This window comes from Bombyx mori, chromosome 7 (assembly GCF_030269925.1).
Source record: "Bombyx mori chromosome 7, ASM3026992v2".
Classification (NCBI taxonomy): Eukaryota; Metazoa; Arthropoda; class Insecta; order Lepidoptera; family Bombycidae; genus Bombyx; species Bombyx mori.
This window is the reverse complement of record NC_085113.1, coordinates 5,405,644-5,421,098: the sequence shown is the minus strand read 5'-3', so window position 1 is coordinate 5,421,098 and position 15,455 is coordinate 5,405,644. Positions and strand designations below refer to the sequence as shown.

At 36.3% G+C, this 15,455-nt stretch overlaps 1 protein-coding gene across 2 annotated transcripts in view; it reads left to right on the top strand.

Moving 5' to 3' along the window:
• Positions 1 to 2,203: 2,203 nt before the first annotated feature.
• The window catches only part of LOC101737266 (activating signal cointegrator 1 complex subunit 3), a 34,474-nt gene continuing 21,222 nt past the window's right edge, over positions 2,204 to 15,455 (top strand). For both annotated transcript variants that reach the window (XM_012694865.4, XM_062669360.1), the window contains exons 1-19: positions 2,204 to 2,422; positions 2,517 to 2,665; positions 2,849 to 3,107; positions 4,084 to 4,368; positions 4,568 to 4,817; positions 5,112 to 5,298; positions 5,617 to 5,768; positions 6,838 to 6,983; positions 7,592 to 7,792; positions 8,267 to 8,459; positions 9,170 to 9,356; positions 9,773 to 9,899; positions 10,621 to 10,904; positions 11,731 to 11,836; positions 12,955 to 13,179; positions 13,719 to 13,808; positions 14,103 to 14,247; positions 14,873 to 15,009; positions 15,201 to 15,377. In XM_012694865.4, coding sequence (XP_012550319.2) covers positions 2,544 to 2,665; positions 2,849 to 3,107; positions 4,084 to 4,368; positions 4,568 to 4,817; positions 5,112 to 5,298; positions 5,617 to 5,768; positions 6,838 to 6,983; positions 7,592 to 7,792; positions 8,267 to 8,459; positions 9,170 to 9,356; positions 9,773 to 9,899; positions 10,621 to 10,904; positions 11,731 to 11,836; positions 12,955 to 13,179; positions 13,719 to 13,808; positions 14,103 to 14,247; positions 14,873 to 15,009; positions 15,201 to 15,377 — 3,273 coding nt within the window. In that variant the 5' untranslated portion in view covers positions 2,204 to 2,422; positions 2,517 to 2,543. The remainder of the gene's footprint in view (positions 2,423 to 2,516; positions 2,666 to 2,848; positions 3,108 to 4,083; positions 4,369 to 4,567; positions 4,818 to 5,111; positions 5,299 to 5,616; positions 5,769 to 6,837; positions 6,984 to 7,591; positions 7,793 to 8,266; positions 8,460 to 9,169; positions 9,357 to 9,772; positions 9,900 to 10,620; positions 10,905 to 11,730; positions 11,837 to 12,954; positions 13,180 to 13,718; positions 13,809 to 14,102; positions 14,248 to 14,872; positions 15,010 to 15,200; positions 15,378 to 15,455) is intronic.

Below are 15,455 nucleotides of genomic sequence, written 5' to 3'. Positions count from 1 at the left end.
CAAAAATTTTTTTTTCACAACTATAGAATTTTGATTCTCCCATCTGCTCCTAACTCTGGAATTAATAAGTAGCGGTCATTAGGTGTGTACTTCCATTTGATTCTACAGAGAAGAGAGCTCTTTGGATTGCTGATAATACTAAAATCACTTAACAAACTCCCTTTCTCGGCGAGCTGACGGCTCACCTTATGCCACCACCACCAAAGCCCTACACCATAGCATGAATGTCGCTGGAATAATCAAAAATACTGATGTACATCACAAGCGTGATGACGAATCCAGCTTTTTGTCACTATACAGTGGCAAAAAGCGAGTTTGACATGCTATCTAGTCAATAAGCTTCGGAGTATTTACTGTTTTCTTTAACTATCGTGGTGTTCTGCACTCGGAATTCTTGCCGGATTGTCAAACGGTAAATAAAGAATATTATTTGAGCATGATGCGACGTATAAGAGAGCAAGATGAATGGATTAGGTTGCACGTCGAACTCTTTGCCGAGTGCGGTTACCGGAACTAACGCTGCAGAAACAGCTCGCAATATCAATGTTGCGTTTGGAGAGGGGACTGCTAATGAACGCACCGTGCTATTTTGGTTTAAACGCTTTCGTGATGGAAATTTTGATTTGTGGAACGAACCACGTGGAAGGCCGACCATACATGTGAATAACAATGAATTGAAAGAGATGGTGGAAGCCGATTTGAGCCAAGCTACCCAAGAATTAGCGGCATGGTTTAACGTTACCTTACCAACAATATTGACTCATTTGCGTCAAATCAATAAAATAAAAATTTATGTAAAATGGGTGTCTCATGATTTGACTGATCTGCAGAAAGAAACGCGTGTTGAAACTTGTGTTGCCTTGTTGAATAGATACAGAAATGAAGGAATATTAGATCGAATTGTGACATGCGATGAAAAGTGGATTCTTTACGATAACTGTAAGCGAAAAATGTAATGACTAACCCCAGGACAAACGCCGCAACAGTGTCCTAAAGCAAAGCTTACCAATAAAAAGGTAATGGTAACTGTTTGGTGGTCTCAGCATGGTGTTGTTCACTATAGCTTTCTCCGATCTGTTCAAGCAAGAACGGCAGATGTTTACTGTGCCGAACTCCGGACAATGATGGCAAAACTTGCAGTGAAACAGCCCCGACTCATGAATCGATCTTCACCATTATTGCTCCATGATAACGCGAGACCTCATACAGCACGGGAAACCGTTTTAACTCTACAAGAACTGCAATTAGAAAGCATTCGTCACCCTCCGTATTCGCCAGACCTTGCTCCAACGTACCTACTAGCTACTATTTCTTTCCTGATTTTCTACGTGATAAAAAAGTTTCCAGTTTCTTCGTAGGAGGCAGTACAAAATGCTTTCACACAGTTTGTAGAATCTAGATCACCAGAGTTCTATCGCAAAGGCATAAATGACTTTCCTGTTAGATGGAAATAATGTTAGATATTTTGATTAAATAAATATCTTAAAGGAAAAAAAAATTAATTTCAATTTTTCAGTAGAAATCGGCAACTTCATACTTTATTCCCTAATACGAGTACTCGTACCTACTTGCAACTATAGCTTAATCACATACTGATTGATCACAGCACATTGACAAGATCTAATCATTTATTTAATGTGCACCACCGATTGCTCGTGTGACCAGCCGAGGAAGTAGAACCGAGTGACTGGGACTTGAGAAAATAAGTTGCAAGATAGTATAGTCAAGGAAATTGAAGTATGACTAAGTACTAACTAAAGTACGACTGTACAACTAAGAACTAACTAAAGTATGTAGGGCTAAAGTAAAAAAACACATCAATTGTTTATTGTTTAGCTTTTTTCACAGCAGCATAGAAGCGCATAATACACGAAACTGAGATTCAGCTCGAGATTTCAAACACGGCTCCCAAATTAAGTAGTATAATTATTTTATTTTTAATGATCCCTATTTCCCGTATTATCGAGCCCAAAATGGCAAACTTAATGCTCTTTAAGGTACTCCCATCAGTTAAAGAAAAAATATTATTTTAGTAAATATTGAAAAAGTTATATTTTTCATCTTTTCCTACTATTAATTTAATCCTGTATGCTTGCTAATGTACAGAAAATTGGGGTGAATTAAGTTGATTGCGGACATTACTGAAACAATCAAATCAGCTGTAGTCATAGTCATAGATTATACACTTTTAATATGTCATAGATAACATTTTGTAATTTTTGTATGACATGTAGTCGTGGAGTGATAACTTGTATTTGTAAAGCACAAAATAAAGTTGATTTGTGCAAAACATATTAGACCCAATTCAATTCAGCAAACTAAATTTACTTACTTTAGGCTTTTTTTAGCTTTAACTTTAGGCTTTATGATTTATTTTACACTAGAATTTTTATTTTTAGCAAGAGAAAAAGTTAATCGTGAGGTAAAAATAGAGATAGTGGTCTCTCACAAATTTAAATAAAGTTTTGCAATGTTGAACGGCTATGAAAATTTACTTACAAAACTTATTATTTTAGATATAATTAAAATAAATCGTCTGAATCATGATAGAACTTCCTCGCATTACACGAGCCTTAAGGGCTCACACACAGCTTGATAAACCTCGATGCTTGAAACCTCCAAATGATGAAGCAAACTTAATATTATTAACAAAAAATTTACAAAGGTGAGTTAATACATAGTTTAGTGATACCTCACTCACTCAAATTAATTTCGATTAATTTATCCGATTATCATAAGTCAGATAGGTGATGGTCAGTCTGCAGGGCAACTGTACTTTTTAATTATATTTTTTACGAAACAGCTACAGCATAGATACTTATTCAACATTAAAATTAATCCTTGACAGATTCAAATCATTCAGCGATATATCCACATACGTACAACATAATGAACCCAATACAGCTGAGCTACTGAATCTACTGAGACAACTAAAAGATGCATGCAAACTACTCACGGGTGATCAGCCAGACGATATCATTGAGGACGCTGCAGTGCTAACATTGAGAATGTTTCTTGATCAAGACATAGTCATGCTTAAACATCTTTCACAGTTGAGGCAAACATTTGGATCTGCCGCATCCACTACTGTTAATAAAATTTGTGAGGTAAATAACAATCCTAAGATTGAATATAAGCTGTTGTTTTGAGTGTCTATGAATATCTACAAAGATATGTGAATTGTAACTGTTAAAGCTTGGATGAATTCATAGGTTGCATATTCTGTTGTTAAATTAATTGTCATCTTAACAATGGTTCTTTAACAACAATATATCTTCTATCTGATCTGATCTGATCTGGTGGTAGGACCTCTTGTGAGTCCGCACAGGTAGGTACCACCACCCTGTCTATTTCTGCTGTAATGTGTTTCTGTTTGATGATTGGGGCAGCAGTTGGAACTATACTGATACCTTAGAACCCAGATATCAAGGTGGATGGCGCATTTACATTGTAGATGTCTATGGGCTCCAGTAACCACTTAACACAAGGTGGGCTTGTCCAACCATCTAAGGAATAAAAAACGGATTATACCTTTTATCTATCTCCCCCATATTTATGCCAAATCATAATAAATTTCAACCCATAACGAACATTATCAATTAATAATATTCTTATAGACTTTTAATTTTAACAAGCGCACAACCCATCTGGTAGGAATTGAATTATAAGTGGGGCTCACAGACAAACCAACAATAGTCATCATGAGACATAAGGTTGAAGTCTCAATTGTATTACGCCATACCTGTCCTACTCTGTCAATTTGTATGCAGAGCATAATATGATTGCTTAGTGAAGACTCACAATAAACCCTCTTGAATACCCAGTTTGTTAATTGCACTAAGCTATTATAGTAATACTAAAAGACAACTGGATACTTATTCTCCATTATTCATCTCTTAGTTGCCTTTTATGACGTCCATGATAAGAGATGGGGTAGTGCTATTTGAGTCTAACAACATAAATCCATAAATGAAATGGAACAAAATTTTGAATATATTATAGATCTTATTATGCTCACGGTACATAATACGTTCTAACAACTATTTTGCATTATTACATAAAAATTTCTCACTTTACTTCCAGATAGTAAATCAAATATCAAATGATATATCTGAAGACACAAAAGAATACATTAGATCGGAAACAAATGGAACAGATAAAGACAATTTTAAAATTTGGGGAGAAAATATCCAATGTTATTACATTCCGTATAAACCTCCAAAAAGAGTATTAAGCAAATTAACAAAGAAACCGGCTACAGCAAGTGCCTTTGTAGAAGATTTCTCAATGAAATACAACAAGGAAAATGTTAAAGTTAATGGTTTTCAATCACAGAGTACAACCAGGAAGACAGAACAAGAACCTAAGGTATGTTTTGATTTATTATAATTGTTAGAGAGCACATGAATTACCTATCTACCATTGGTCACTGTAGCTCTTAGGCATCATAAAATCAAAAATATTAAAATTTTATAGTCCTTTACAATTTTTCAATTAGAATAAAGCACAAATAACCAAATTTGACTGCTAGTTTGTAAATGACTTATGTAAATCTTATCATTTACAGTTCGGGAAAACATGGCTAGAAACCAAAGTAAAGGCACTATATGAAAATGAATTAGGAATGTCAAGTGCAGATATATTACAATCTATGATAACATTCCTGAATTCTCCAAGAAGTAATGATGAGCTGCAGAACGACCTCTTCGAACTATTGGGCTTTGATAAATTTGAGTTTATACAAGAGACACTCGAACATAGGCGGGACATTATAAATAGCCTAAAGACACCCACACCACAGCCTAGCATAACAGAAAGTGAGATATTTATAAATTTGTTTTCGAATGAAATAAATAATTTTGTTTTATGGCCTAAATTAATGTGCATTGATTCCTTTGTTACAATCAGCCTTAAATAAATTTAACTAGGTGATCAAGGTCAGGAATACCTTAGATTCTAATAACAGTGCTCGTTATTTCGTCATATGTATCAATGCCGGAGTATACTTTAACTATAAGCAATATAAAAATTTAAATTTTGGTCTGTGCAGTTCTAGCTTAATTAACTCACAGTACACATTACTTGCAAATAATACACAATGTCTTTCATAGTTGCAGCTATTTTACCTGAAAACAAAATGCCACAGTATCTTTGTCAAGTATCTGTGCTTTCTGAACAAGAGAAGATGCTTGCCAAATTGGTACGGAAGGAAGAAAAGAAGGCCAAGAATTCTAGGAAAAATGACAATGATGATGATGATGATCAGGAAATTAATATATCACAATTAAGAGCAAAGAGGTAATTGAAGTTTTTAGATTTAATTTCAGTACTAGACTGATTTTTTATCAAATAATAGATTACAGGATAAAATAGGGCATAAAGCAATCTTTATAACTGGATGTGTGAGGACATCACAACACGAATTTCATAAACTTGAGATATCAGTCAAAATATCAATGGCATTGTAATCATCATGAAATCTCCGTACCTCATTTGAAAATTCACGAAATTGTTTTATATATGCCTAAATACACACAAATGAATAATAAAAAAATACACCGTCATATCTTTATACAGTTAAAGAATTACATTTTACTAAACGATTGTCAATTGCAGAATAGCAGAACTATCAAAGCCGGTTGTTCCGTTTTCGGCATCGTCGCGATTGTCCAACACCGACCCGATTCTACAGAGGATATCGTACTTTCAAACTAAAGTCCAATACCCGAACGTGTACGACTCTTCGATTGATGCAAAAAATGCGGCAGGTTCGGATATGTGAAACTAAAATTAAATAATAGCTTGGGCGGTGAAAGGCTATTTGGTTTAAGCGACGTTTCTCTTAATATGCGACATTTATCTTTGTAAATAAAGATGTGTTTTCTTTGGCATTCGCTTCAACAGTTCAATGTTTTTAATTGAACTTCAACTAATTTAACTCCATTGAAATAGCTGGAGAAGATTTTTTGTTATGGTATTTGTTTCCAAATTTTAAACTTTAAAGGGCTCTCCAGTAAAGTTGCAAATGTCGCTTAAACCAAATAGCCTTTCACCCCTCGAACTGATTTTGTATGCAAGCAACATTGAACTACAAAATTGGGGAGGGTGATCACCTAGGTGTATGGTTATGATCAGTCTACATCTCTATTAACTAAGCTCCTAGTTTATATCATAGTCATCAGGACGACAAGCCACGAAATGGCCTAAAATATCCGTAAATTTCGGGTAAACGTACCTCCTGTATGCAAAAATAGCGTTTTGAAACAACGCAAAAAAAGTTTTGTGAATTACTTTTTTTATAGACTTTGCGTTACTCAAAATTTCAGCCACAAAAATAAAGTTTTAGCATTTAATCGTATTAAACAGAAAGACATCACTTTTGTTTATTTGTTGTGTTTTTCTTGGGGTCTCAATAATTCAAAACTATTCTTAGTGAATTATTTAACGAAAACTTATCGTAAAAGGGTGACTAATACATTAGAACGAATTGGAATATTGCGGTAGTTATCCGTATTGAGATCATAAGAACTTATCATTATACAGGATGTAGTAGAATGAGTTCCAAAGTCGAGACGGTATTGCTAAAGTAGTACTCGATACTATTTCGACATTAGAAGCATAAATGCCTATTGTTTTCGGTATTTGTTATATGTTAGTATGCGCCTATGTACGAACGCCTTTCACAACAGCAACGTCTTTCGGCGCTCGTGCATGGGCGATGTACGTACCGTTTGAAAAAAACTAAGCTAATAAATGAACTGTCGCCGTTGTTACTGTGAACTGTCACTGTTGTTATACCGAAAAGTTCATTTAAATAAAGATTATTCGTATTTCCAGGTTTCGTGTCCGGTTTAAAACTAATACTCCCCGAGAACGCCGCGAGGAAAGATCTCAAAGAATATGAAGAAGTCACAATACCGAAGAACGATCCGCCTCCATTAGAGATCGGAAACAAACGAATTCCTATATCCGCCATGGACGAGGTATTCTTTTTTTTTTTAAAAGGTACTGTATGCTCGTACAGGAAGGTATCGCCGCCATCCTTACTAGTTCTGACTGGTTTTCAGTCTACTCGTTAAGCCATTAGATATATATTTCTGAACAGACAAGTAGTATAAATATATTTATATCTGTAGTATCTGGTGAATCTCTGGAACGGCTGGACCGATTTTGACGAGACTTTCACTGATAGATAGCTGATGATATAAGGAGTAACTTAGGCTGCTTTTCTTAGACTAGTTTCCCCCCGCGGCGTCACCCGCAGTACGACAATAAACGCGGGTAACATCGCGGGACTTAGCTATCAATAATAAAATTTAATGTTTCCGAAGCGAAACGAGGGCGGGTCGCTATGTTTTATACAACTCGTATGTGTTTTGGCGAAACACGAAACGCCAAAGCTATTCTATAAATTAAGCATTTTATTTATTATGGAAAAGGTTAGCGAATTTATTTTCCCGATCATTCAGCCAATGCATGTATATTGTTTAGTGCCCTCATTCACTTTGGTCTCGACCGTTGCAGCCGCGATATGCCACAAGACAGCGAGTGAAGTTTCGACAAATAACTCTTAACAATATTTTTATTACAGATTGGTCAAATGGCATTTGAAAACATAAAAGAGCTGAATCGTATACAGTCGGTGGTGTTCCAAACGGCCTACAATACTAATGAGAATCTCCTTATATGCGCACCGACCGGCGCCGGTAAAACTAACATCGCTCTACTGACGGTTGTCCATCAAATAAAGCAGCACATCGAGAATAGTGTTATTATGAAAAATAAATTCAAGGTGAGTTTACGAATTTTCGGATTCTAGAAAGGGAGAAAGAGACAGAGATAAAAAATATCACTACATAGTTTTAGTAGTAGGATGTAGTAGTTTTATTTTTCCAACTGAAAAGGCAAAGGCGTCATACCATACAGCCTAATCTTTTATTTAAATATATATTTTATTATAATATGAAAAATTATAATATGAAATGAGATGAGATGATATGGGATGAAATATAATCTCAATAAAATGGTAGACATTTACTGAGATTTTTTCAGTGGACTTTTCGGAGGATCCCGAGAAGTTACGTCCAGCGGCTTTGTTTCATTTTCCCATATTTGTGCACTTTCACAGATACAAAACAGTTAATAAACCACCGTTATTACACATTTAAATCTGAAGAAACACTAAATAGACGAAATAAAACAATTCACACAACCTCGCTTCTCGCATTCCCGCCAAAAAGTCTTGCATAGTTTTATTACATTACAGATTATCTACATAGCTCCAATGAAAGCTCTTGCTTCAGAAATGACAGCTAGCTTCGGCAAACGACTCAAAGGTCTAGGCATTCTGGTCCGCGAACTGACGGGCGACATGAAGTTGACCAAGAGTGAAGTACAGCAGACTCAGATGATCGTCACCACGCCCGAGAAATGGGACGTCGTCACACGGAAGGGAGCCAGTAAGATTATTCACTCGATCATATAAACATAATATTAGTTAGAATATTATTATTATTATTATTTTATTGCTTAGATGGGTGGAGGAGCTCACAGTCCCTTGATGTTAAATGGTTACTGGAGCCCGTAGACATCTACAACGTAAATGCGCCACCCACCTTGAGATATGAGTTCTAAGGTCTCAGTATAGTTACAACGGCTGCGCCACCCTTCAAACCGAAACGCATTACTGCTTCACGGCTGAAATAGGCGGGGTGGTGCTACCTACCCGTGCGGACTCACAAGAGGTCCTACCACCAGTAATTACCTCTAAATGTGTAGTAACAAATAATTTACATACATAAGTTGAACTTTAGATGAACGAGATGAATGGTTTAAATACAGGGGCTAGTGACAATGGTTAAACAATGTCTCTAGGCATAGATTTGAAATGTACACTTATTTCTACTGCCTGATTGTATGGTGAAGCAGTTATGGTTTTTTAAGGGCGGGGCATTTCAACCAATTTCAATGGGACATTTACGTTGTCCATGGTCTCCAGTAACCACTTCAAACCAGGTGGAAAGTGAGCTCATTTACAAAAACAAAAAAAAACAAAAATATAGAAATAACTTTAAAAACGAAGACACATGTTAATTTCTCTTTCACATATCTTTAGATCGGCAAGGATATTCTTACATTGCCATATAAAGTTTCTTATTATTCTCGACAGCTGACACAGAGCTGGCGTCAATAGTAAAGCTGATAATCATCGATGAGGTGCATCTCTTACACGGCGACAGGGGACCGATAGTGGAAGCCATTGTCGCCAGGACATTACGACAAGTCGAATCGACTCAGAACATGATACGAATCGTTGGATTGTCTGCTACATTACCTAATTACCTCGATGTTGCCAGGTGAAAATATTTATTGGGAGTTAATGGGAATTTATCCAAAAACTTCCTACCCCATACTTTTGTTTGAAATAAACATTCTCAAGTCTTCAACTTATTTAATTAGTTTATTTTTAATTACTTAATGTACTATTTTTATTTAAAAATATTTTATGGCTTTAAAAAAAGCCTAGAACATAAAAGATCAATTTGAAATTCTAAGTATTAAAATTTTTATTTACGACAGTTTTAGAGTAAGGTCGCCTTTGCGGCATAGAGGTCGCCTAGACTATTTCATATATAAATTTAAGCCGATCTGAAAGGTTCCATCAGTGTATATTTACGTTTAATACTCAGTTACGTGTGTTGTAGCCTAAGCCTATTTTTAATAAATGTGCAACACCGATTTCAAAACTAACGATTTGATGTTATTCGAACAGGTTCTTGAGAGTTAATCCGTATATCGGATTATTCTTCTTCGACTCTCGATTCAGGCCCGTACCATTGGAACAACAGTTTATTGGTGTTAAAGAAGTCGGTAGTGGTGGAGGCGCTCATCTGCGTCAGGTACGATAACCTTATCAAATATATTTATTTACATTCGACATGGCCTTGGATCTTATGAGGTACATAATATTAGACATTGCCTATTCTTCATCTTATAAGGTACATGATCCTACGAGCTGGCGAATCGGAATAAAATAATGAATTCGATATTTATCGAACAACACATGTTTTAACAGTTCTCCAGATCTTAAGATATCGTTCCGTGCTTATGATACTTATTGCAGTGGAACCTTCGCGAACGTTCGTGTGATATAACTCTGTCATGACGCTGTTTTTAAAATCCTTCCACTTGCTACTATGGCGCCACCTTAGTTAGTTCCCTTGCAGCGGACACGCAGCTGGCACATACACTTTGAATATACTGAGATAGTACTCCTTATTTCTATCCTCCAAACTTTACACCCTACTAATTGGTTAGTTGTTATTGTGAAGTCTCTATCGTTAATTGTTAGTACCGATATTGTTCAAGAAATGGCTCCCGCTGTCCATACAAGTGATCGGAATATCTACTGCTTTTGCTGTTGTAGATTGCTACACGACTTCACAAGCAATATACATAGTATGGCTACTGGAACCCTTAAGTAGAACGAAAGTATGTAAATAAGATATAGTTAGTCGGAATCGGTAACTCCCCTAATGAATATCCAGATAGGTTACAATTAACGTAGGATTCCTGTGATCTAAATCTAAATCTGGTAATTTTTTTCTACGAAAATTTTAGATGCAAATAATGAATGAGGTGTGCTACGATAAAGCCGTCGAAATGGTGCAAAAAGGACATCAAGTGATGGTGTTCGTGCACGCTAGGAACGCGACTCACCAAACTGCGCTGATATTGAAGGAACTGGCACAGAAGAAGGGTCATTTGAAACATTTCGAACCGGAAGACACGGGGGGCTTCCTCAAAGCCAAGAAGTCCATAAGTAGCAGCCCTAACAGACAACTGGGGGAGTTGTTTGCGAGCGGGTTCGCTTGTCATCACGCCGGAATGTTGAGAAGCGATAGGTATGTCTTATAACGTAGATATTTTATTTTAGTTTGACAGATCATTTACATATCAAAATCACATGAACGTGTAATGTAATATTACTGGTGGTAGGACCTGTTGTGAGTCCGCGCGGGTAGGTACCACGGCCCTGCCTATTTCTGCCGTGAAGCAGTAATGCGTTTCGGTTTGAAGGGTGGGGCAGCCGTTGTAACTATACTGAGACCTTACAACTTATATCTCAAGGTGGGTGGCGCATTTACGTTGTAGATGTCTATGGGCTCCAGTAACCACTTAACATCAGTGGGCTGTGAGCTCGTCCATCCATCTAAGCAATAAAAAAAAAATGTAAACTTTATCATCACAAATAATTATTTAAATAACATTTTGTATCTCCAATTAATCGATTCAAGAAAACCAATAGAAATAAGAAATGTTGTTGTGGGCTTATCCCACATTCCACGCACACACATTTAGGTACTCATCACAATATAATACTTATATTATAATATATTTATTTAATCAATTTTATATATTTATTGAATCGTTAAAGATCTAAAGCACATTAGTGTTTTTAAAACAACAAATTATAAAAATAAATAATAATAATATAAATAACAAATTCAATTCCTGCAAAAATAATATAATAATAATAAATCAAAGTAACAAATGTAAAACGTCGTCATGAGTTAAAGTAAATACTTTTCCTTTTCAATTAGACATCTAGTAAACACGAATCTAAATAAATCAAAAATAACGAGATAAAAAAAAGAACTTTTGATTAGAATGCGTGTTGGCTTGGAGCGCGCAGTGTACTCGCCATTAAACTATGTTTGTTTTTTATAGGAACATGGTGGAGAAATATTTCGCCGAAGGATACATTAGGGTATTAGTTTGCACGTCGACGTTAGCTTGGGGTGTCAATTTACCAGCGCACGCTGTTATTATAAGGGTAAGTTAAATAGAAAAAGTAAGGGTATGCTATATTAATTTTACCCTCGGTCTTCGTTGACCACGAAATTTAAATATCCGAATCACATTAAGAAACAAGCTTCTTATACTGTTTGTTTGTGATCGTATTTTTTTTAACTCAATCAGTTCATCTAGCCTTAGGTTGAGATTTCACGAGAGACTGATATGTATAGTTACATGTGTTGAAATGTGCAGATGTTACCATCCACTCAAAGGTCCATTGTTTTCTCATGAGAATCATAATCCACTACCCCCGCGGAGCACTGGTAATTACTACGCTACCTATTTTTATTTATTGCTAATATGGGTAGACGAGCTCACGGCCCACCTGGTGTTGAGTGGTTACCGGATCCCATAGACATCTACAACGTAAATGCCGCCACCCACCTTGAGACATGAGTTCTAAGGTCTCAGTTGTAACAATACAACGGCTGGCCCACCCTTCAGACCGTAACGCATTACTGCTTCACGGCAAAAATAGGGAGGGTGGTGGTACCTACCCGTGCGGATTCACAAGACGTCCTACCACTAGTAAAAGCTATAGTATGTAACTAAGACTTAATATTTTTTATGAAAAATGATAATATGGAATGAAATGAAATGAAGATGATTAATTTGAGACGTTAATCAACGGGATGAAATTAAATGAAATGAGATGAGATGATATAGGGATGAAATTTAATCTCAGTAAAATGGTGGTCATTCACCGATATTTTGTCAGTGGACTTTTTGGAGCATCCCGAGAAACTACGTCCAGCGGCTTTGTTTCCTTTTCGCACATTTGTGCACTTTCACAGCACTTAAACAGTTAATAAACCACCGTTATTACACATTGACAAACCTGAAGAAACACTAAATAGACAAAATAAAACAAATCACACAACTTCACTTTTTTTTATTGCATAGATGAGTGGACGTTGCTCACAGCTCCCCTGATGTTAAGTGGTTACTGCAGTCCATAGACATCTACGACGTAAATGCGCCACCCACCTTAAGATATAAGTTTTAAAGTCTCAAGTATAGTCACTCCTGGCATTCCCGCCAAAAAGTTCTGTTGATGGTACTATGTATATATGCATACAATATTTAAATTTTCAGGGCACTGAGATCTACGATCAAAGCCACGGCACATTCGTGGACCTAAGCATACTGGATGTGCTACAAATATTCGGTAGGGCCGGCCGGCCGCAGTTCGACACGTCCGGTACCGGAATCATAATAACTACGCACGACAAACTTACCCACTACCTCAAGTCGATGACGAACCAGTTCCCCATCGAGAGCAACTTCATCAATTTGCTGGCCGATAACCTCAATGCTGAGGTGGGTAGTTGAATATACAAACACTTTCTTGCTGGGCTTGTGCTGTCGTTAATGGAACTATGGGCTAGCTTCACAGAACGAATGTCGCCATTCATTTTGTCTTTGTAGTATAAGGCTATGCTTCGAATTAAAAGATCGGTCTCATGTCTGATACTAAAGGTTTTTGTGAAGACGCTAAAGTTACATTAACTGACGCTAGATGGCGCTGCTCGGCTATCAAAAGTCTCAAACTCAGTACTCATATAAAAGGAAATGTTGCACAAACCTAAGACGAATAATTAAATATATATTAACAGTATATTTATTGTACAAAATCCCTTCAAAGTAACAGATATTCGATACGCCTGCCAATTGTAATTTGTTGTTTTAATGTTCTTGTATGTATAATGTATATGTATATATAAAGAAATTATACAACTATAATTAAAAAAAAACCTTAAAAAAATGATACACCTTGTATACACTATACCGCATGTAATAACGGTTATTTTTATGGATTGGAAATAAACCGAGTTTATTATTATTATGTTTTGTTGCAGGTGGCGCTCGGCACTGTGACAAACATCGATGAAGCCGTTGAATGGTTGAGCTATACGTACTTGTTCGTGAGAATGAGAATAAATCCCCAGGTTTCTTTTTTCCTATTTTTTTTTATTAATTTAAAAAGAGCCATTACAAATATTATATAGTTAAGAATGTTATCTTTATTTAAATGTACTCAGTTTAAAAACAAAAACATCTTAATTGTAAATCAAATTAAAAACATAACTAAAAGGCCTATTTTTAATGACATAATCAAGATGTTAGGATTCAGGTCATTGCAGATATTACAGACTTGGTTCATGAAAGTATTTTAAAATAAGGAAAGTCCCGCGGAATCTTCGGTGTACATATATATTAACTTATACTATTATCTGTCATAGGTTTACGGCTTAACCTACAGCGACGTGCAAGAGGAACCGATGCTGGAGACTAAACGTCGCGAACTAATCACTGCGGCCGCCATGCAGCTAGACAAGACCCACATGATCAGGTTCAACGAACGCACCGGGGATTTGAACGTCACCGGTATGTCGCCTCTCAATCTTATCCAATATTGGGTAAAAGTTGACCAAAAAAAAACAGCTTACACAGAATATAGATAAATCAGTTTGGTTGTTCCTCATAAAATATGCGTATCGTACGAAGTGCACAAGAAGGGCCGATGTACCCACGCGAGGAATGGCGACGTCTGGTGAAGCGTACCACCACCCGAAGTGATGACCACGACAACTCTGCCAAAACATTTTCAGATATTCTCGACGCTATACTAATATAATATGGTAGTTTTATTTTCACCTACCCGCATTTCTCCATAGTATTTCCCCCCACACTCATTCTTCCATTGTATTTTCCCCCGAACTCTTTCCTCAACAGCATTTTCGCCCACCCTCATATCTCCATATCATTTTCACCTATCCTCATTTCTCCATAGCATTAACCCCTACACTCATACTTCCATAGTATGTTCCCCCCGAACTCTTTCCTCAAAAGCATTTTCACCTACCCTCATATCTCGATATCATTTTCACCTACCCGCATTTCTCCATAGCATTTTCCCCCACACTCATTCTTCCATAGCATCAATTTTATTTTGTATATATTTATTAGATATTATGTCACTATGCAAGAACTCATTGTTATCGATAAACAGATCTCGGTCGCACGGCGAGTCACTACTACATAACGTGTGAAACCATGGAGGTGTTCAACTCTATGGTGCGGAAGTCGATGACGCAGGGGTACGTGCTGGAGATGCTGACGAGGTGCTCCGACTTCCAACAGCTTAAAGTAAGTGCTTAATGATAGCCAATGCATTTTCTATACCTTTGATTTCATCATAGGAAAAGTGTAAATGCTCTTACATAAAAATATTAATTTCATTCAAACAATGAAAAATTTCTTATTGCTTGGAATATGAAGAACATTGTCAAATTAACTTTATACCAACTCCTGAAATCATATGTTTGTTTTGATGAAAGGTTAGAAAAGAAGAGTTGACAGAACTATGGCAACTCAAAGATAAATACTGCGAATTGCGTATAGAAGATCCACCGGAGGACATACATTGGAAGATCAATATACTGTTGCAAACTTATCTATCGAGAGGACGCATCAATGGTTCGTCTTTGCAGTCAGATCTCAATTATATCAGTCAGGTAAATAATGAAAGACGTTTGAAAATATGAATAAAACAATAATAGTAAAAGTATACCCTTTTTATTATATCTGTAAGT